Source organism: Myotis yumanensis, unplaced genomic scaffold (assembly GCF_028538775.1).
Source record: "Myotis yumanensis isolate MYYU_CA2020_CCGP unplaced genomic scaffold, mMyoYum1.0.hap1 SCAF_8, whole genome shotgun sequence".
Classification (NCBI taxonomy): Eukaryota; Metazoa; Chordata; class Mammalia; order Chiroptera; family Vespertilionidae; genus Myotis; species Myotis yumanensis.
The window spans coordinates 3,535,958-3,559,329 of NW_027223759.1; the positions used below are offsets into that span (position 1 = coordinate 3,535,958).

General features: G+C 49.6%; 1 protein-coding gene across 4 annotated transcripts in view; it reads left to right on the top strand.

The window, feature by feature from the left end:
• The window catches only part of MYO1B (myosin IB), a 137,345-nt gene that overhangs the window by 33,092 nt on the left and 80,881 nt on the right, over window positions 1-23,372 (top strand). For all 4 annotated transcript variants that reach the window (XM_070421720.1, XM_070421719.1, XM_070421721.1 and 1 more), the window contains exon 3: window positions 10,216-10,331. In XM_070421720.1, the coding sequence (XP_070277821.1) occupies window positions 10,216-10,331 (116 nt within the window). The remainder of the gene's footprint in view (window positions 1-10,215; window positions 10,332-23,372) is intronic.

Below are 23,372 nucleotides of genomic sequence, written 5' to 3' on the forward strand. Positions count from 1 at the left end.
GTGTTCTTCTCTGTAAAGATGGGCTATGAGTAGTGTGTGTGTGTGTGTGTGTGTGTGTGTGTGTTGCATGGGTACCACAGATATATATGCTCCTGTTATGTGTGCGTGTGTGTGTGTTGCATGAGTACCACATATATAGGCTCTTTGTGTGTGTGTGTGTATTTGTGTGTGTGTTGCATGGGTACCACAGATATATATGCTCCTGCTGTGTGTGTGTATGTTTGTGTGTGTGTGTTGCATGGGTACCACATATATAGGCTCCTGTTGTGTGTGTGTGTTGCCTGCATACCACAGGGATATCTTAGACGGGAGGTGTGAGATGCACACACTGAATTGCTTTGCTTTAGACACAGACCCAGAGAGAAGTCCTCGTTGGTTGTTGACATCACATGGACATTTACGTCTTTCACGATTTGAACTGTCTCTAAAAGACCAACCAAAGCGTTCGGTTGACCAAACTGTCTTTAAAATCCAACGAAGGTTTAAGCCCCCTCTGGGGCAATTTCACAGACGCCTGATTGAAAACACTGCGGCACCTACTGTCTTGGTGCCGTGGGACCCAATTCCCAGGATCGGGACCTCGGGGACGGGTGGTGCCGCCTCCCGCAGCGGAGAGCGGGTCCCGTCTGAAGGTCCCACCAGCCCGTCTGGTGCAATTGTCTCAGTACCTGAGCGAGCAGGGGCCGCACACAGAGCCTCACGGGCTCGGGGGCTTGCGTGCGGCCTGGCAAACTCAGATCCTACAGGGACCACCAGGAGGGTCTGAAATTAAACATTTCAAACTCAAAGCAGCTCATGGTGGGTCGTCGCGTCCTGGGGCAGGATTTTTTCCCTAAAAGGTCAGTCTTCCCCTTAACTCAGCCTGTCTGTTGGCATCTAGGATGAAATACTGGATAAACACACCTTTGCCGAAACGATTTCCCTTTGCTGGACCCATCCAGACGCCGCCGCCAGGGCCCACAAACCCCTCAGTGCTGTTATGTTCATGCTGACTGTCAGCTGTCCTGCACCCACCTGTGTAACAGAAGTATGTGCCTGTCATTTTTTCATCCAATCCCAAAGTCCCCCCCTCCCCCGCCACCTCCACTTAGCTTTCTTCCTTCTCCCTAATCCGTCACCAGTGGATTTCATGCAGCCCACTTACGCCTCCTCTTTTGATTGTAATGCATAGAAAAAGATGCAAAACTGCCATTTCTGGAGCATTGCCTCAGTCTGTTGAGGTTTTGTTTCCTGGCAAATGTCGTCAGTTTGGCTCAAATAAACTCGTAAGAATTCTCTGCAGGTTTGAATGTTCCTTACGCTGACGGTGTTCTAGGCACTGAACGGAAGTTTTATTAAGATGTAACCCAGCCATTCCCTGCATTTGAAGACCGCTTTGTAGGATGCTGGCTGGCATCAGAGGACTCCGCGGCGAATTTAGCTGCGACGTGAACATAGGCCAGGCTTTGGAGTCCTGGTTTGGCTATTCCAGTGGCCAGTAGGTTCCAATAGAGCCGAACGGTGAGTCTTGATAATGACAGCAGGTCACGCTGATGGACCTCTGCGGGTGTGCGGGAGCCGTGGTCAGCGCCGTCGCACAATCTCGTTTCCTGGACGCGGGAGGAGCCAGTCCCGCCCTCCTTGTCCGGATGAGGAGGCGGGCTTGGAGGAGATGAGAAATGGGCGCAGGTTCACACCAAACCGGAAAACGTTGCCAGCTTGGTGCAGCTGAGGCTTGCACACTGTCTCAGACATCACCCTGGTGACACAGAATCGGAGCCAGCACACCTGGGGCCGGGGGACCTGGCTCTCCATTTAGTCCGTTTCATCCTCCAACCCCCTTGCCCCACGCGCCGGCTTGTACTTCAGAACTGCCTTCAGACTCAAGCCCAGGCGCCTCACCCGGTCTTGTTTCTGGGGCTGTCACTCACGGGAGGCCTTCCTCCGGGCCGGCTTCTCCATCCCTGTCCTGAGATGTGGTCGCGTGGCCTTCGTGCCTCCACCGTATTTTCATCCATGTGACAGCGTGTGCCAGAGTTGCCTTCCTGTCTGAGCTGAAGAACGCACGCTCCGTGGTATCTCCACCATCTTGTACTTGTCCACTCAGCCCCTGGGTTAGATCCACCGTTGGCCGGGGGGGCAGTGCTGGGGGGCAGCACAGATGTCTGTGTGGGTCTCTGGGGATTTATGCTTAAAAAAAACAGCAGCGTTTGGAAGGGGGCAGTCTCAGCAGGGAGGGCTCAGCTCTCGCCTGAAACCTGAGGTCTTTACACAGTTCTTGGGGGACCATGCCTTGAGCGGAATGATGCCCATCTGTTAGACCCGTTCCGTCCCCCAACCTCCCTGGTGACCTTTCCTTCCTTTAAACCCCAGGCGCTCCCTTAGACGGTGAGATAGGAAGACAGATGACTCCTTTAGCCCAGAATCACTTCCTTCCGTCCGGTTTCATCTGCGTTGGGGGCTAGAGTCGGTAACTCCTAGATTTTACGTTTTATGACAGAAGAGTCTCACCTCCTGCTGTGTTGTAGGCCTGCCAGGGCACAGCCCCAGGCGCCCTTCTGTTTCCCAGGCGATGCTTTGCATGAGGGAGGGTCTCAGAAGGTGCGCTGCTCGCCTGTGAGATGTTGTCACGTCAGCTCAGTGCAGGCAGCAGTGCGGGTGTGGAGGGGGTGTGGACCTGAGTCTGCCCGCCCTGGGCCTGCACTGTGGCCGTGGCCCAGTTGAAGCTGCGCGGCTTGGAGGCCGGGACCTGGAGGACCGCTGCACAGCCTTGACTACCCCCTGGTGCCGTTTTAGATGAAACAATTAGCCTGACGTCAGGTATTCCGGTAGGTCTTGCCGGTCGCATTGTCACGCCCCTGGTGTACCTGTCTGAAGTTAAAGGGTGTGTGTGATACGTGTCCTGCATTTCTTCACGATGTAGGCGCAGTTCTGGTGCTGGGATCCACACTGAAAATGCAGTCTTTTCTCTTGAGATGAAGATTGCCCCCTGCAATGAGAAGACCCTATCCCCCCCCACCCCGGCCCCCCACCCCTTCTGTTTGTTCCTGGGAGTGTGAGGATTTCAGCTCTCCCCAGTCAGGTGGGAGGCCGTGCCCACTGCAGCACCCTCTTGTACCAGCCGCCTGGGCTGGGCACTGTCCGCGGCCACGTCTGCCAAGCTGCCCGGCCACCAGCAGCGTGGACCGTGGGCGCTACGAGAAAAGAACAGGTCGCTGGCGCCTTGTCCTGGTTCCACTTTGGTTAGATGATGGGGTCCTAGCACCCAACTTATTTGTGCTGCACTGGGAGGGACACCGAGATGGAGGGTTCACACCTGTGTCCGGGGCACGTAGGAAGAGGTGAGTGAAGGTACCTCAGTGGACAGTGCCCGCCGGCATTTTAATGGGCCCGGGGATGCGGGTCCCGGGAACCGCGCGGAGGCTGTAAACAAGCACTGAAATGGATCCCGAGGGGACTGAGGAAGCCGGTGAGAGCCTCGGAAAGCAGGGCTTTAAAAGATATCGGAGGAATTCGACCTTTAAAAAGAGGCGCCGAAGAAGCCGTCGTGGTGAAGACGAGCCACTGTAGGATTTCCTTACCTCACCTTGTGGTTTAGGCACGCTTTTATTTCAGTTTCCTGTGGGGCGGGGAGATGCACCCCCACAGGGTGCTAGTGCTTCTAGGGAGCTGCATGTTGCCCCGGGCAGGACCGGATGGGAAGGATGCGGAACCCCCGACATGTGTGTGCTAACGGTGCCTTTCTCTGGCATCACGGAGGACCGCACGCACCCTTCAAGTAATCGCGGCTCAGAACCGTCAAATTGTGCTTCACTTACTTTTTACTAACTTTATTTTTATTGTTGACACTGTAACAGATGTCCCCATTTGCCCCTCCTTTGCCCACTGTGCTCCACTGTTTAGCTTGAAAAAAGTTTCTTTTTTTAAGTATATATACATTTTTATTGATTTCAGAGAGGAAGGGAGAGGGAGAGAGAGCAACATCAATGATGAGATTGATCAGCTGCCGCCTGCACACCCACACTGGTGGGGATCGAACCTGCAACCCGGGCATGCGCCCTCACCTGGAATCGAACCGTGACCTCCTGGTTCATAGGTTGACGCTCAGCCACTGAGCCACGCCGACCAGGCAGACATTTCTTTTTGGTTAGATAGCGTTCCAGAATGCATTGCACGCAGCCTTGTCATAGCTCTGGTATTGGCCGGTGGTGGTTACGCTGGGCTGAGCTGTTGGCTCTTACCCTAACAGCTCTTCATTTTTGTACTTCTAGAATTACTTCGGTCACCTCTTACTCCTTTTCTTTCTCTGTTTGCTTCACTGTCTCTTCCCCTCTGTCTCTTTTCTTTCTGCCCTCACTGGCCATTGCTTTGTCCCTTACGGTGGGAGCTCTTAACCTGGTATGTCAGCTGTGTGCAGACTTGTATGTGCGTATTGTCTGTGGGGTTTTTCCTGGAGGGAAGGTTCATAGCTTTCATTGCATTGCAAAGGGAGGGCAGCTGAAGAAAAAGACTAAGACATGCACTGCAGCAGTATTTTTTAAACTGTGAGATTCACCATGAATGGGTGATGAAAGCCATTTCGTAGGTTAGGGACCAGCAGCTGAAACATTTTTTATATAAATAGAATTGGACAAAGACTGTCAGGGCATCGCATGTGGTAAGGGTACTTAGGGTTTAGTGAAGTTTTAATTTCATACGTATGTACCGGTATGTGCATGTAAATATCCACTCAAGTACACATCGTTGGCCATGATGAAAGTCTTATTATAACGAGTCAGAGCCAGGCATGTAAATCCACGGCCATAGGACGGCCCCAATTTACCGAGGCCGCTGTGTCTCTAGTGTGTGACATACCGTATGCCGAGTCTATTAGCAGTGTGGCTAACATGTAAGGAGCTAGGGCTAAAGAAGGTTTTCTTTTCTTTTCAAAATATTTAGACTTAGTTACGCAGGAATACGTACAGGGGAGAGCAGGCTGGAAGAGGGGCCAGGGATGACACTAGCCTGACAGGAGGGCCTGGCCCGGAGGCCTGGAGGTGCGGGCCGCCAGGTGCGGTTTCAGCTCTGCTTGTCCGTGGAGACTTTAGAAGAGGCCGCGGGCCTGGTCCCTCCCCAGCTCTTTGAAATGGAATCTCTGAGGGTGGGGCTGTGGCAGGACTTTCTTGTGGAATGAAGTCCATGGTCTGTGGGCTGCTATCTCAGGGCCCTTTCTTCCGGGTTCCAGATCGTCTGGGCGGGGAGGTCGCCGGCTGGGCGCGCCCCAGGGAAGACTGGGGTTTGCACTGTAATCACAGTAGGAATGTCTACTCGAGTATCATTTGCTTATCCACAGGCATCTGTCCTGGAATGCTGGCGATAGCTGAAGTATGAAGACGAGGATTGTTTTGACTTAGGAATGTTTGTACATTCTTGTTTTAGTGTTTGCCCAGGAGAAGTAGAAGATAAACTTGCTAATTGAATGTGCCCTTTATAGAAAGGTAGAGCCTTCCTTTCCCTCCTCCCTTTTTCTCTTCTTTCCTTCTTGTGCCCTTGTCTTCCCTCGCCCTTCCCTTCCCTTTTCCCTCCGTAGTGTCACCTGGCGGTGGGAGTGGAGCGAGCTTTCCTCTGTCACGGGGTGTGCAGACGCTCGAGGACTTGGGGTGCTGAGGGGTGGGATCAGGAGGTGCTGAGCTAGGGAGTGTCCGGGTGGTCTGGAGGTTGGTTACAGGTTGGGTAGGAGTAAATAAGTACATTGATTGAGCAAATACATACATATGTTCACATATACACACATCCATCCATCCATCTATCCATCATCTAACCATCCATCATCCAACCATCCATCCATCCATCCATCATCCATCCATCATCCATTCATTCATCATCCATCTATCCATCCATCACCTATCCATCCATCATCTATCCATCATTCATCCATCCATCCATCCATCCATCCATCATCCATCCATCCATCCATCCATCATCTATCCATCCATCATCTATCCATCATTCATCCATCATCCATCCATCCATCCATCATCCATCCATCATCCATCCATCCATTGAGGGTAGGTAATAAGAGCCAGACCAGACTTGTCCCTGTTGGGGAAGGTGTATAGAACCTATTGGTGAGTAGTTTTGGCCATTAGTGGGAAGGGTCCTTTTTTTGGTGTGAACAGCCGAAGAAGAACATCTTCTGGATTCTAGCAGAGCTTCTCTGTGAGTCCTTTGGGACCTAGGGCCCAGGTTCAGGTGTGAGCACAGCCGCATGGTGGCCTGGTCTGTGGCTTCCTTGGGACTGGCATCACCCGAGCTCTGGATAGCGTTGGTGTGAGAGGTAGGACATACCAGCCTCTTGTTTCCAGTGGAATAGGCGAGTGGAACTCCAGAGGCAAGTGGAGGGTTATTGTGTCTGCTCCCTTTTGTGAAGGTTCACAATACTTCCCCTCCCCCCTCAGCACATTCAGAATAAAACACACATAATGACTAGCCCTTCTATGCACATGCTTGACTTTAAGAAGCTCTGAGTCGGATCTCCGACTTTTAGTGCCGGTGCCTACTTGATGAGTCAGTTTACCATACTTTTGAGACATGAAATAATAAAAAATACCAACTGTAAGTGCCATACAGTGGCTTGTTTAAAACTCGAGCATATCATTTGTAAGTCTAAATGTGAATTGATGTAGAAATGAGCTGTCGGGTTCCTATTGTTTCGATCCCCGCACAGGAGGTTTCACCGGGTGCTGCAGTTACTTACCTGCCTACATCTGTCAGCTGCTACCAGGCGGCCTTTCCAGTCCTAGAGAGAGGAGGGCGGGACTATAAACTCTCAGGTTCTCTTCCTGACAGGAATGTGGGGATATTTACATTTTTGACTAAAGCCCATAGGACTGTTAACGTAAAAAACCATTGAAACCTGTAAAGAATTTTTGTGAGTTTATTTGAGCCAAATTGTCAACATATGCCGGGAAGCAGAACCTCAACGAATTGAGATAATGCTTTGGAGAATGGCGGGTTACATCCGTATTTATACATGAAATTCATTGGTGACAGATTTAAGGAGGTGGGATTAAGCGAAGCGGGGAAACCTCCGTGATAGGATAAAAAGTAAAATGATGGACACATACTTAGGTGGGTGCAGGAACAATTAACATGATAAATGAAAGAATCTGCAGCATCTGTCCTGGGCCCAGCACACCTGGCTGTGCCCCAGGGGCTCCAGATACAGGGAAGTCACAAGTTACCCAGACATGTCAAGGGTATGTTATCATAGATGCAAAAACACAGATAGGCTCAGTTACGGTAAAGGTTGACCTTATCAGTGAAGATATCGGCTTAGACCGTAACTGCCCACCATACCTGCTTTTAGTTAAGGTTTAATTTCAGACCATCCTCTCTGGTTACTTTAGGTCTCCGAGTCTGCAAGACCGCCATGCAGGCCTCTCCTGAGCTGGTCAGGTCAGCATGTGGCCCCTTTCGTCCACAGGACCTTCAAGGAGGAAACGCACACAGAGCAAGGGCAGGTGTCAGCGCGGAGGACAGGCCTACAGGGAGCTCAGGATCAGAGACACACATCGGAAACAGTGGCCTGTAGAGATGGCCCAGGTTCTCTCACTGTTTGCGTATTTCGACTGAGAACGTCTGTGCTGCCTGGGCCCTTTCTCTACTCGTGGAGCTGTGTTGGTGTATCAGTTACTGTTGCGTGTGACAAACCACCCTCCAGAAATTAATGGCTTAAAACAACCACAGTTCATTGGGATAGCAGCTGAGGCTGAGATCAGCCGGGATCACGCCTGTGGCTGCAGGCCTCTGCCTGGGGCTGGGGGGTGGGGATGGGGTGGGGAGGGTGCGGTGCTTAGAACAGCCTGGGCCTCCTGTGTCTGAGGGTTGTCAGGCTCTGCAGTCCAGGGCGCCTCGGCTTTCGACAGGACCTCGCTAACAAGGTCGCACAAGCTCGTTCCCATCGTGGCTCCCAGCTACAGTCATAACGGAGGGCATCCTGCTGCACAAACACGTTTCAAGCCTCTGCTTTTGTCTTCTCTTCTAACGTCCCTTTGGTCACACCCAGCCGCGTAGACCAGTGCAGGTGGGAGGGGTGGGGAAAGGAACCTGCCCGCCTCTTGAAGGGAAGCGTGCAGCCCGGTCCCCGGGGGCGTGCCTGCTGGGTGGGTAGGTCTGTCCCAGCTTCTTTGCAAACTCACTTTCCCAGCAGGACCCAGACTCAGGCGAGAGCATATCGCTTAAGGCTTTGTTCGGGGGCAGCACAGCAGGCCGGTTGAATAACATCGAGCACCAGAGTCCCTGTGCTCGGTACCGTGTTTCAGCAGAAGAATGATTGTAGGGCGTCCCTGGTCTGTACCGTCTGCTTTGTGAGGGATGGAGGCGCCCGGTGCGAGCCAGTTACTCGGTGAACAAATATTTACGGGGCCTCGTGAGCGGGCCAGCCTGTTCTAGGGGACGGGGCAGTGGCTGGGGCAGCACACAATTCGTGTGCATAGAAGTCACAGGCAGCGAAGGGGACGCGCACCTCGGCGGTGTGGCCTCTGGCGCTGGGCTGAGCCGCGGTTGTCCCCGCAGGAGAGCCAGCCCGGCAGGTTCCGACCGGGCAGTTAGCCAGGCTGGCGTTCGGTGTTCAGGGGCAACCTCCAAACTGTTTGTTCTGATAACAGCAAACATATATGTTGATTCCTGTATTCAAGTGTTACAGAAGAGCAAGGACATACCCAGCACGCTTCCTAGAGGAGGGAGGAACCCATTTATTAACATAGTGGCTTCGCTTTTTATAGTCTGGGGTCTTTGTCTTGCAGACAGGGTTCCGCCCCCTTTGGTGGGCTTACGGGAAGGCCTCCAGGTGCTCGATAACGACCTTCCCCCCTCCCCCAGGGCAGTGACACGCCTTGCAAGACCAGTTTCTGGGAAGGAGGCAGTGACCTTAATTATAGGTCATCGGGAATGCACACGGAGCTTGCTGGCGTGAGTTCCAGTTACTAGCCCCCAAAATATCAGTGTTACATTTGAATTAGCCCTTTTTAGCCTTCTCACAGAAACTACCTGAAAAGGTAAATCCGTGTCCTTTTTCTACTAAGGAAGGCTGACCTCTGAAGCAGCAGATATTAAAGGAATGGCTGACCATGTTTCCCTGTCTACCAGTGTCACTCAGGGCAGTGATCAGTTAGAAGCCGCTCAGTCACTCACCCAGTTTCTAGTGTCTCCCTTCTGCTTGCCCAGGTCGGTTGGAGAGTGAAGAAACCTGGAAACAGTCTTGTCTAAATAAAATAAATTAGGAAAGTTGGAGTCTTTTTTTTTTTTTTGAGTCATTTCTGGTCAGGCCAGATTGATTGGGTCCCCGTGACAGAATGCCAGAAATAAATGCGAAACATTGCATGGGAACTGGGAGTGTTTTTTCACAGCAGCAGTCTTGTCTATTCTTTTTTTTTTTAAAAAAAAATTAATATATTTTTATTGATTTCAGAGAGGAAGGAAGAGGGGAGAGAGAGAAACATCAATGATGAGAGAAAATCATTGATTGGCAGCCTCCTGCATGCCCCCTACTGGGGATCCAGCCTGCAACCTGGGCCTCTTCCCTGACTGGGAATCGAACCGTGACCTCCTGGTTCATAGGCCGACGCTTGACCACTGAGCCACGCCTGCCCGGCTGAATTTAAATTGGACATTAAATCTACTGTCCTTCGGAAAGCAAATTCTGGTGTTGCAGCACGTTAGGTATCAGATAAAACTGTCTGCTGCCCGAGGGGTAACTGGCCTGAGCCCATTGCAGAGAAGGACAGGCTTGGGTGAGGGCAGTGCCAGCCAGGCCCTGTTGGTAGGAATGGCTGTGGGTGGGGGGTGCGGGGAGAGAGACCTGCTTACTAAAGACAGAAACACGAGGCCAGAGAGGAGAGAGGGAAACACCAGTTCTAACTGGAATCGGGGAATGCACAGCCCTTGCCCACACTTCACAGCGGTCGGTGACTTAATTTTTGGCAAGGGCTTCGGAGGGCTCTGAGCCAGGATCCTGAATTAATCTAGAGATTTTGAAAAGTATTTTCCATGTATAAATCCACGCTTTCCGTGTATCAGCAGAATGAATACGCATTATTGACTCTCTCTCTACAGAAATGTAACATATTCTTGAAAAATAGAAAATGGATGGTCAAGTAGAACCAGTGTTTTTTTTTTTTTTATAGGATAAAATTTCAGAGGTTAAAATACACGCTGTGTACGTACTGATGGGCGTATGTCCGCTTCCTTTCACAGACATACATTGGGAGTGTGGTCATCTCTGTTAACCCGTACCGGTCACTGCCCATCTATTCGCCGGAGAAAGTGGAAGATTACAGGAACAGAAACTTCTATGAGCTGAGCCCTCACATGTGAGTATGGCCTTCACGCATTGCTTTCCTTTCGCTCCAAAGATGTGTAGCTGACAGATGTGCCCAGCTGTTCCCTCCAAGTCCCAGGAAAATGCTTTAGTCTTTTTTTTTTTTTTAATTGGATGAAGGAATGTAGAAGTGAATTGTCAGGCCTTATTTTAAATTTAAAGAGGCTGAGCACTTCATTTGGCGCCAGACTCTGCAAGTTCTGAAATGTTTGGGCTCCGTATGTGAAATGTTTTCTGTTAACAATTCTGTGTGAGTAGCAGCTGCTGCTGCTGATTTTTGCAAATAGGACAGGAATGTGCATTGTTATTACTGTGAAGAGCCCGAGCGGCATTTCCTACTCTCGGAGGAAGCAAGAGCCCCAGGATTGGGTTGTGTCATGGTGCCTTGAGCAGAAGGCATACATAATACCTTCAGTTTGTACTCTTCACGGACACTCTTCACGGGATAGGAGTGCCTTAGGCCCGAGATTTCAGCTCCCCTGAACTTAGCCACTTGTTCGATTTTCTCTTTTGAAGGTCACGTGTTCGTGTAAATAGTTCCTGCAAATAATAACCTTCAATTGTTACATAGAGTCAAGGCTGAGGAACCCCGCACTGAGAAGTGAAAAGACCTTCAGAGGTTTAGCTGTGTCTTAGCACAGAATAATTTTCTCTGTCTGATCGAAGGTGGGCCCTATACCGCTGTCCAGGTGTTGATGTAGTTCCTCCTCCCAGGGCAGCGTGCAGCGACATTTTCGGGCCACTTGGAACGCCGGCTTTAAATAATGTATGAAGATGGTTATTAAAACCCAACCGCTGTGTCTTCTACCAGCCACGCGGACTCTGGTTGTTCAGTTCACTCCTAGAAGTAGGCTCTGCTAGTGAGCGCCGTTCATTCTGCTTTAACAACAGTAAAATCTGAAATTTGTTTCAAAGTTATCCCCGTGGTTGAGCCCCTGCAGTGAAATCCTTCATTCGATGCCTGCATATTTATTTTAAGTTCTAGGCCTTGAAATTTCTCAAAGTCAGAAGCTTGGATCAGCCGTGTCAGAATCCCTAGGGGGCGAGGAAAAACCCAGCTTCCTCGGCCTGCCCGCTACCAAGCCAGGAATCTAGATTTCTCACACGCTTTCCCGGAGATTCGTATGTGCATACATGTGTGAGAACATGTCCTAGATGTATACCGACACACAGTTTCCCTTCCTTCACTGCGTACCTTTTACAATAATAATGGTGGCAGCTTACACTTACTGAGGATGTACTATGTGCAGGTCCAGCACTAGGTATCATGGTTCACGTTGTTCTCGCAGTAACCCCGTGGGGTAGGTCTTATAACAAATTGGGAAATTGTCCCAGGAAGACGAGCGATGTATCCGGAGCCACACAGCTCGTGGGTGGGAGCCGGGGCGTGAAAAGGGCCACCTGCTGTGCCTCTCGGCCGGGAGCTGGTCCCCCCACTTTCATGCCCGGGCCTCTTCCCGTCCACCATCCCACTGCCTCGGGTTGCCTGTGTTCCTGTGCCCCGCCCGCCAAGGTAACCTTAGCCGTGCCTCAGTTTACCTCCAGGACTGCAGTGCCGTTTTATCTGCAGCTTAAATCCCCACTTCGGGGGTGTTTAGATAGACAGTAGATGTCTCTTCTAGAACATGGAAGTGCATGCCCTGGAATATCCGTCTTTATCCCCGTCCCTGGAAGGTTCCTCTCAGAGGCTGCATGGCTCAGCCCTCACCCCAAGGAAAACACCCCACCCAGCAGTGCAACAAGCTCTCGGTGTGTTTGGGATAAAGACGGAACTTTACTGTGGCCCGTGAAGCACTGTGCAGGGGCACAGAGGGTCGTTGTACCTGATGAGTCTGAGTTTGCTAGGCTCACGTCCCAGCCTCCCCCGGCCACACTCCTGTCGCACGTGCCTGCTGTTCTGTGCCTGCTGCCTGGAATGCCTTCGCCCTCCCTTCTCCTTAAGGCAGCTCAGGTATTCCCCCTTCAGATCTCAGATCGCATCAGACCTCTTCAGGGAAGAACTGACCCTCACCCCGTCCCGGCCAAGGTCATGCCCAAGGTCGCATCTGTGGCTCTTGTTACAATTAAAATTTAACATTTCTTCCCTTTTTTTGAAAGTTCTTCTTTTTTTTTTTTTCCTTTTAAATATGCTTTGATTTCAGAGAGAGGGAGAGAGAGATAGAAACATCAGTGATGAGAGAGAATCGTTGATCGGCTGCCTCTTGCACCCCCCTCTGGGAATCAAGCCTGCAACCCGGGCATGTGCTCGACCAGGAATCGAACCGTGACCTCCTGGTTCATAGGTCGACACTCAACCACCGAGCCACACCAGTCAGGCATAATTGAACATTTCTTCATGGGATTATCTGATGGACATCAGCTTCACCTGCCGTGCCCGCACAATAGTCTTAGCGTCAGAAAAGAAGTGAGGGTTCAAAATATACTGAACAGGACTTGGGTTGAGTCCCGGCTTTTCCATTTCCGAGCTCTGTAATCTTGAGCAAATCACTGGGAACAAACTCCAACTCAGAAATTAAGTAATTTGCTCTGTTTGATGGGAAAATAATTAACTCGTAGGATTTTTGTGAGGGAGAAACATCCGATAGATATTTAGATGCTAGGATTGTCTGTTGTCATTGGGTGGCACGCCCAGAGAAATGAGGGCCCCTCGGGGTGGCCTGTCTGATGCTGTTCGCCTTTCTAATTGTAATGAGTGTCTGTCCAGTGAGATTTTCAAGTTCTTTGCACATAAGAAACTCATTTATATATCTCAGGAGGACTGGGTGCATTCAGACAACTCAGTAACTGCATCCACAAAGAACCGTCTACTAGTGTAGGAGAGAATGATAGGTGGGAGACGAGGAAAGCGATTGCATTATTTAACCTTCCTTGGCTCCGTGAGGACAACATGATGACAAACACTTTGGGTATTTTAGTTACTAAATGCACTGGCTTCTTGTTGGGCGATTGCCTTTGCACCCGGCGCACTAGCTGCAGTTTATCACCAGTAGATGGGTCTTCCTGAAATTAGATCCTGCTCCTTCCCATCCCAGGAACCGTTATGGGCTCCCTCGTACCATTTGAGTGAGCTCCAGGTTGCTGGGCCTCGTGTCCAGGCCTCCATAGTCCACCTCGGCTCTCCTCTCCACCCCACACACCACCCAGCTCCTTCACGGAGCCTCCTTTTGAGGCTCATGGGCAGGTGGTGGGCCGTGTCTTTCTACCTGGCCCACCACCTGCCCGTCTCTACCGTTAATGGCCTGCCAGCCTCCTGGGTCTGTCTCCAAGGCCAGGTCAGTCCTTGCCTAACCCACACTTGCCTTTTCCTGCCTCCGAGTCATCAGAACCACTCACGTGATCGTACCCACCACCTTTCTCACTGTGCGGTCCGTTGGGTCCAGTGTCCTCTCTTTCATGAGGAGGAAGCTTCTGTAGATCAGAGACTTGATCCTGTGCATCTCTGTGGCTCTCAGTGCTTTTATGAGCTCGATCACTACAGAACCAAAGACGTGTTAACGAGTTTCCCATCGCATATGGCTGGTATTACCTTTGACAAGTCAATGGGATCAGACTCTTCTGGTGGGATATTTGCAGAGTTTATTCAAAACTTAGTGCAGTATGAGGAGAATGCATTCTCATCTATAATAATAAAAGTGTAATATGCTAATTAGACCGGACGTCCTTTTGGACAATCTTCTGGATGAAGCTGGGGCTGCGAGGGAAGTCTGAGTCCCGGGTGCCAGAGGGAAGCCGGCAGCCGGGGGAAGGAAGGCCTACTCTTGCACGAATTTCGTGCATCGGGCCTCTAGTTTTTATAATAAAGTGAGCTAAAATGTTATGTTATGGCACTCTTTCTCATTGAGCGTTCAGGTTCAATTTATTTATTCATGATGTAGAGCACCTACCGTCTGATTATGTGAAGCGTCTGGCGGAGGGAACTCGCCACTGGAAGGAGGAGCGGCAGCCCTGCCAACAGCCCTCCTGGGGGTCCGGCCAGGAGTGGGCGGGAGTGTGTTCTTGCATCAGGCTGGATGCCGCGGCATCGCAAGCACAATTGGAAGCCGGCGGTCTCCATTTTAGAAAATGAAACACCCTGCAACGAATTGTAAGAACTGAGAAAAATGGCTTCAGGCTTTGAAAACGTTCCGGCTACTCTTTCCTAAAAGGGAAAGCCATTAACAGGAGGATTTGGACAGCGCCCACCTTGGTTGTCCAGACACCAGCGCTCTGTCTCCAGGGAGCCTCTGGCCCCTGATTTTGTGCCAAAGTGATTTTGCAGGGCCACACGCTGCTGGCCATGGGACGATGTTGCTAGAATGCTTGTGTGTTTGAGACCTTGTTAGTCCTGATCTCATTCTACTCCATAAAGGAAGACCAGAGAAAGGTCACAGAGAAGAAATAGTTACATCTCAGATTGCACAGGTGCTATGGTTGGGTGTGGGAGCTGAGGCTGAGGGTCCATGGTTGTCCCTTTGGTGTTATGAGAATTTTTTCTACAGCAGAGTTGGCGTTCAGTGAATAAAATTTTGTTTATTTTGAGAACTGATATAACAGCTAGATCCTGAATTCTCAGGGGTTGCTTGTATAGCTGGGTATGAAAGCGCTTTCTTAAGGAGTGAGGGGGGAGGAGGAGGAGGGACAGCTGTTCAGTTGCAGGCTTCCTTAGGCTGGGTTTCTAGTGAAAGATGTTCTGGGCCTCATATATCCTCGCTTTTATAAAGCCCCATGCACTAAATTTACTCCCTTTGACACTCAAACTGTTGTTATTCTCGGTCTCTTGCTTTATTGGGGCTCTTTTCAGCACAGTTTCTTGCAGAAAATATACTTGTGGCAGGAAGAGACCTCAGTTTATTCTCTTTCAGATTACGAAGCTTTGAAAATTAAAGTCAAAGGTGGGTCTGTGCCACCATGATGTTTTTATCATGAGCGTCATTGTGACATCAGAGTACCTTTATCGATGGCAGGTGGTTCTGTGCCTGAGACGTCTCCTCGCCCTCAGCTAGTAAGGGCAAGCACACGTCCCTATCAGCACGCGTGATTGTTTCGATGGTACATCATCTTAAAGGGAAGAGTTTGATTCTCAGTAAAAGAGTTTGCTTCCTGCCAGAAACATGACAGGTCTTTGGCAAGCTCTGAGCCGTTCTGCGACAGCAGCCTGGAAGGGCTCCATCTCACCCAGAGGAGTGGCAGTGGGGCTCAGCCCCCAGGAGAATTGGTCTGTTACTTCATTGCTGACAGAGAACTGCATTTGGAACCACACGGATGGGGTGGATGGGGTGGGGTGGCCTCTTTGTTTTCTTATTGATTTTTAGAGCAAGAGAGGAGGGGAGGGAGAGGGAGAGAGAAAGATACACATCGATTTGTAATTCCATCTATGTATTCACTGGTTGCTGCTTGTATGTGTCCTGCCCCGAGGTCGAACCTGCAACCTTGGTGTATTGGGACATTCACCTCTAAAGCGTGTCCTTGGGCGTCCAAGCAGCATCTTGAACTTTCGTATGCTTCTTTTAAAACATATGTACATACATATGTATATGTGTGTGTGTGTGTGTGTGTGTGTATATATATTTTATTGATTTCAGAGAGGAAGGGAGAGGGAGAGAGAGATAGAAACATCCATGATGAGAGAGAACCATTGAAGGGCTGTCTCTTGCACATCCCCTACTGGGGATCGAGCCCACAATCCGGGAGTCGAACCGTGACCTCCTGGTTCATAGGTCGATGCTTAACCACTGAGCCACGCTGGCCGGGCCAAACCAGACTTCTGTTGCCTTCCTCCCTCTCCTCTTTCTCATCGCGGTCAGTGGCCGCACCATCCTTTGGCTGGTCCATGCCACAGCCCTTTTCTTCCTTTCCTCCCCCATCCTACGTGCCGTCCACCACTGGGTCTCGTTGGCTGTGCCTTTATGAATCCCAGCCTCACCGCCTCCACTGCCACCGGGCTTGCCCGGCACCCTCCTCTTCTGCTTGGATTATTGCGGCAGCCTCCTCACGGGTCTCCCTGCTTCTGCTCTACTGTGGTCTCCTCCCCCACACCTTCTCCCTCCCCTCATCAGCTCTCCTCCCGCAGTGTGATGGCTGCTGGCTGAGCCATCTTTCTCAAAGACGTCCATTGGATTGTTTTTCTTGTAGGGGCTGGTGTGGCCTGCAGGGCTCCCTTAGATGTGAGCACTGGCCACCGCCTGCACTTGCTCTTTCTCACCCCCTGGTTCCAGCCACACCGGTCTCCTTGCTGCTTCTGGCTCGCAGACTGCCTGCATCTCTCTTCCCCGGTCCTGGGCTGACTCTCTCTCTGCATCTCTCTTCCCCGGTCCTGGGCTGACTCTCTCTCTGCATCTCTCTTCCCCAGTTCTGGGCTGACTCTCTCTCTGCATCTCTCTTCCCCGGTCCTGGGCTGACTCTCTCTCTGCATCTCTCTTCCCCGGTCCTGGGCTGACTCTCTCTCTGCATCTCTCTTCCCCAGTTCTGGGCTGACTCTCTCTCTGCATCTCTCTTCCCCGGTCCTGGGCTGACTCTCTCTCTGCATCTCTCTTCCCCGGTCCTGGGCTGACTCTCTCTGCATCTCTCTTCCCCGGTCCTGGGCTGACTCGCCTCCCACTTCAGTGAGGAACACCTGAGCTGTCAGATTCCACCGCCTACAGTCACAGACCCCTCCAGTCACTCACCGCCCCCTCAGCCTCCTTTCCTTTCCTTCGTTCTTTTGTTCCTGACTCATCACCTGGCATCTTACTGGATGTTCACTTGTTGTGTCCTCACCCTTTGTCTCCTGGACCAGTGTCACCTCTATGAGGGCAGGGCTGTGTTCGGTTCACATGCCCATGTATGCACAGCTGCTAGGACAGGGCCTCACGCCTGTCAGCCACTCCAGAGGTGTCTGTTGTGCGAGTGAATGAATGAACGCGGGGGCCTGCTATTAGCCAGAAACTGTGCAGAAGATACACATGGTTTTTGTCTTCAGGAATCATTAGGCCAGTTGGGAGGAGAGGGGAGTGGCTGCATAAACAGGTCATTTAAATATAATAGCATAGCCAGCTGGTATGATACGCCTCAGTGGTTGAGCATCGACCTATGAACCAGGAGCTCACCTGTTCGATTCTCAGTCAGGGCACATGCCCGGGTTTCGGGCTCCATCCCCAGTAGGGCGTGTGCAGAGGGCAGCTGATGCGTGATTCTCTCTCATCATTGATGTTTCTCTCTCTCTCCCTCTCTCTGAAATAAATTTTTTAAAAATTTAAAAATAGCATATTTGCAATGACAGGAAATAAGGTGGAAGGAAGCACAGAACATTGGTGGGTTCAGGGATTCCAAAAGTGCCGCCCGTGTTGAGATGTGAAGAAGGGATCCTAGAAACAGGTGTTCTCTGTAGGTAATAACTAGCTCCGTATAGAAGACCGAGTGGACCAGGGCTTTAGGGAGGGGAAAGGGCGTTTGAAGGATATGGAGAACTTTCTACTTAAATTCATAAGCTTATGTGTCTGGAAAAATTGCCCATCTTGCATTTTCGGTCCCCAGCTGGGAAACATTTTCCGATTTGTTAACCGTGCCTACATGTGTAGGTGTATCCGTGCGATGTGTTAACGGGTGAGTGGCGAGTGACTGAACGTGGAAATGACTTACAATTGTAAACCTCCAGTTGCTATTGGTGACGAATCACGTTCCTCAGGTGGAGGAGCGTTCGAGCCACAATGTACCGATTTTCTACAGGGGATGCTCCTCCTGTTGGATCTGAAGCCCTGCCCTTGGGCTGCGAGTGCTCAACGTCCAGGTGCACGGGTGGCCGGCGGGAGGTCTAAAGAGAATACCCTCAATTACACTGGGAGGATCCTAAGCATTATATAGATAGGTTAGCCCAGTGGTCGGCAAACTCATTAGTCAACAGAGCCAAATATCAACAGTACAATGATTGAAATTTCTATTGAGAGCCAAATTTTTTAAACTTAAACTATATAGGTAGGTACATTGTTATTAACTTAATTAGGGTGCTCCTAAGCTGGCCTTTGCTAAAAACGTCCTCAATCTGATGGAGGTACGTTCGCTGAGGTCGACCCCTTCCAACTCTCCCGTCCACACTCGTCTTGTATACTCGTTTCGTCTATCTCCTTTCGTTCATCCTCTCTATATGTCCAAACCATCTCAACATACCTTTCTCAATCCTCGACGCTACATCTTCTTTCACTTAACAACGTTCCCTAAAATTAACTTAAATTTTACTTAGTTTTAAGTCAACTTCGCACTGTACGTGCGCGCCCGCACATGGTATTTTGTGGAAGAGCCACACTCAAGGGGCCAAAGAGCCGCATGTGGCTCTCGAGCTGCGATTTGCCGACCACTGAGTTAGCCTAATCTCACAAAAACTTAGCAATAGACAGTTAGAATATACACGTATATTTTATACTAATCTTTTTTCTTCAGTTCACCTCAAAAGCAAAACATTAGAAAGCATCTGGATGGAGGGAAGATTTGGCTGGTTTGTACCAGAGACCTTTAACTTAAAAAAAAATTTAAAAAATACATATATTATTGATTTCAGAGAGGGAGAGGGAGAGAGAAACATCAATGATGAGAGAGAATCATGGATCGGCTGCCTCCTGCACACCCCCTACTGGGGACCGAGCCTGCAACCCAGGCCTGTGCCCTGACCAGAAATTGAACCGTGACCTCCTGGTTCATAGGTCGGCGCTCAACCGCTGAACCACGCAGGCCAGGCCAGAGCCCTTCATCTCTGGGAACAGATGCAGGCATATTTCTTAGGTTGCCTACTGAAGACCTTAAGTGGCTACCAGACGGGTCCATTTCTCCTTTCAGCTTCTATATTTTCACGAGGAGGGGTTGCTAAGGTCTCTTGGATCTTTCTTTAGAAATCGCTAGTTTTTAAGCATTGCTTTGATTGCTTTCAGAAGACATATTCTGACACTCATAAACCTCACACGCCACCCTACAGTGTTACTGCTACTTCTATCTATAGTTCTAATTGCCTTGGTCATTATTGATAACAGAGGCTTATACATAATTTGCTCCTGTGAATAGCATTATGGATAAAAACAAGGACATTTAAAACGCAGAAACCTCCCCGCGGTCAGAGAAATGCAGTAAAGAAGAATGTGACTGCAGTATAAAGACGTAACTTATAAGATGAACACCGGTAGCTGCTCCGGCTCACATGCAGCGAGTGAGTCAGTGCTGTCTGGTTACTCATTACCTGGACCGTGGGTGGCAGGAAGGAGGGAGGTGGAACTGTGTACAGGTGTCCGTGGGCATTGTTCCTGAAATGAATAGAAAGGGTGTACAATGCTTTGAACATTGGCTTCCTTTTCATAATGCAACATACTGTTCATTGTCACAGTACCAGCCATGCCTGTGTGTGTGTGAGTGCCATATTTCATCCTGCAGGCATCGGTAAAGAAGCATAAATGAATCTCAAAACTTGAACATCTTTGTCTTGTTTTCACATTTAGGGACTTCACCTTTCCTTGGTTGTTTGCATATATCTGGCATTGAACTTGAATAGAACTTATAAAGTTAAAGTCAGTCCTAAGGGAAAATGTTGGCTGTGAAAACGAAGAGGTTGAGTTTGAAAAAATGTGTAGCTGGTGATCAATGAGTTGTGAGCTGGGCTTCACTGGCCGCCTCTGGCTGATTCCACTGCCTCTTTTCACTTCCCTTTTCTGGGCACCTGGCCTCATATTTCATTATACTCACTCCATTCTCCTCCACATATTTTATATGCTTGTCTTTCTAGATGCATCCGGGATACACCTGCATCCAAACCTTTCCAAAAGGCCACTTGGTGGCCCTAGCATACATTTTCCGTAGCATACTTGATGTCACAATTATATATATATTTTAAATATCCAGAATATTTAAAAAATATACATTTTTATTGATTTCAGAGAGGAAGGGAGAAGGAGAGAGAGATGGAAACATCAATAATGAGAGAGAATCATTGATTGGCTGCTTCCTGCACGCACCCCATTGGGGATTGAGCCTGCAACCCGGGCATGTGCCCTGACTGGGAATCGAACTCATAAGCTCCTGGTTCATAGGTCAGTGCTCAAACACTGAGCCACGCCAGCCGGGCTATAGGCACTTTATTGTGTTCAACCTCATACATTTTATTGTTCCCTATTTAAGTATTGGACTTCTGCAAGAGTAGGTATTTTTTTGAGCAGGGACTGCAATACTTACTTTGTTGCCTCCACATTAGAGGTATTAAAATCCATCTAGTATGTTTGCTCATCTACGTATAGTTACATTCAAGTAATATCATCCTTATGTATTGTGTACCTTATAAAACATACCCAAGAACGAGAACTTTAAAAAATGATAAGTAATGACATAAACAGAAGTCCTAGTATTTATATGCATCCTCCAGTGGCTCCTCTGGGACATGCCGGGGATCCCCATGCCTCCTCCGGAGTCCTAGCGTTGGTACGTGTCAGGGACCCGAGAAATACTCAGCCTTCCACGTGTCTGTGCTGGTTGCTAACAGTTTCCATTGCAGCGGTTCTCAACCTGTGGGTTGCGACCATCGGAAAACACATAACATATCAGATATTTACACTACGATTCATAACAGCAGCAAAATTACAGTTATGAAGTAGCCACGAAAATAATTTTATGGTTGGGGGTCACCACAATATGAGGAACTGTATGAAAGGGTCGCGGCATTAGGAAGGTTGAGAACCACTGTTCCACCGGTTGGGAATGGAACTCAAGGTGATCGTCTGAGGATGCCCGAGATCTAGTGAGGGAGGACTAGAAGGGATGTGTTAGTCAGAATGAGGTGGGTGATGCCTGGGCAGCAAGCCTTCCCATCCCAAGGTAAGACACCGGGAGGGTTTGTTTCTCGTCGACTGCACACCCCGAGGAGGTCCGGTCACATGGCTCTCCTCCAATTTGTGACTCACACCCAGCTGCCTGCGAACTTGAACTTGTAGCTCTAAGGACTGGAACACTGGCTGTGGCAGGAGAAGAGAGAGCAAGGTCAGTCCTTATTCGTTGGCCAGGGTGCAGTCACATGGGTCCACCCGCACCTAACTGCAAAGGAAGCTGGGAAATACAGCCTCCCCTGTGCCCAGGAAGGGGAAGATGGAAGGGGATTTAGCTCGTTGGTTGCATGGCGCCCTAATGATTTTATTTACGAGGATCATTTGTTCATTTCCATTGGGGTTCCTAGCTGTTTGATAAGCGAACTCATGGGTTAAAGCAAGCTTCTGCCTGAATGTAAACATGAGTTCAGTAGTTTAATTTAGAAAGAAAATAGGTCCTCTTAAAGCTCTTCTCAAATATGTCTTTTTCTTGTAATGACTGTGATCACAGTGCATTTCCGCATTTCCATCTTCATCTCAGTGGAATGCATGTTTAAACTACAGAAGAAAAATCGTGGGTTCATTTTCCGTGTTTCTGCTGTTACTCCTTTTCGTTCACACGGCTGTTCAGCACAGAGACTAGTGGCTGATTGGTTTATTATGAAAAAGGGCTTTTAGAAGTGTTTCATTGCTGTTGTTTATAGAAATAGTTAATACGAATTTTTGAAGGTGTGTCTAAATGCTTTGATAGTTTATGGCAATAGATATGCTTTTGGTCCAATTCCCATGTTATTTATTTTTTTGGAACCAGTGTAATTATTGAGAGTTTTAGAAAATTAGATGCTGATCTCATCTATATTAATTCACACAGTCATCTATTGGGAATTATGGTAAACTGGTTCCAACCAGCTTTGAAACTGAAGTCAGTGCAATGTTAATTTGTTGGATTCGACTCTTCCCAGGTGGGCGGTGAATAAATAGTAAAAATCAGTTTCCCCGACACTGGGGCCTTTAAGTTGTGTTTAAGGACAACTTTAAATTCTTTTTCCAAATATGGATGCAGTTAAAGATGGGAGCTGGTAGATTTCTGTCCCTCTACCTACCCACCTGTCATTTCTCTGCTCCTCCCCCCAAAAGCCAAAGCAAAACAAACAAGAGCTGTGCAGGCCTGCATGGATTTTAGTCACATCAATCGCATTATTTCGTCTCCGGTAGCTCATAAGTGTGTGAGGAAGATGACGAGGGGCTAATTATTCTATCTCCTCACATCGACCATGGACTGGAGGCAGGTCACTGTTCTACCGCCAGCATTACCAAACGAATAGCTCTTGGGAAGGCAGAGCCCAGCGAAAGTTAGTACCAGGATGTCCTCTGTGGTTATGGACCTGGGAGTTTTCATTTCCTTGTAGGTGAAACCGAAGCGACAGCCCTGGTCTTGCACGTAAGACCGAGGCACTTGCGTTGCCCAAGGGAAGCCCCGTTTTCCTCACCAGTGAGGGTCAGGAGAGATTTCTCTTGTGGGACTTGGGACGTGAAGGATGTCAACATGAGCAATGCATCCCCACATCTCCCTGCAGAAAATAGAGCAGCACATCGAGGTAGCTGCTTCGTATGCCGCTTCGCTAAGTGGGAGCAGAGCACACAGCACCGTTTAGGAAAAGCAAGTCTGTAAGACGTATAAGTCATCCTGGGCTGCTCAGTAGAACCACCACAGATTTTTAAAAATATAAGTCCTTATTGATTTTTAGAGAAAGGGAGAGGGATAGATATGTTGATGAGAGAGAACAACATCATCCATCGCCTCCTCTTGGGGCTCGAGCCTGCAACCTGGGCATGTGCCCTGACCGGGAATCGAACCGGTAACCTCTTGGTTCCTGGGTTGACGTTCAACCACTGGGCCACACCGGCCAGGCAGAACCACCACAGAATTTGATCATAATCTGTCGAGTATGGAGAGGGGAGGACGAGGCATCCGCTCCTCAGGTGAGTCTGATGTGCCTCCGAGGCTGAGAACCACCGGGAGACGTGCCTGACTCATGGGGGTTTGATGGGACGCGGGAGTCCAAGGAGCAGTAGCCGCACTGTCTCCTTCAGGTGATGCTCTGCGACCGTTTTGGATGTATCTTTATTTTCTGTTTTGTCACAAGTTCAAGGTGATCTGCAGACCATTTGAGGTTTTGTTCTCTGGAAAGAGCACAGAGCACACATACTCTGTTGTCACTAAAAGACAGAGCGTTAATTTTGAA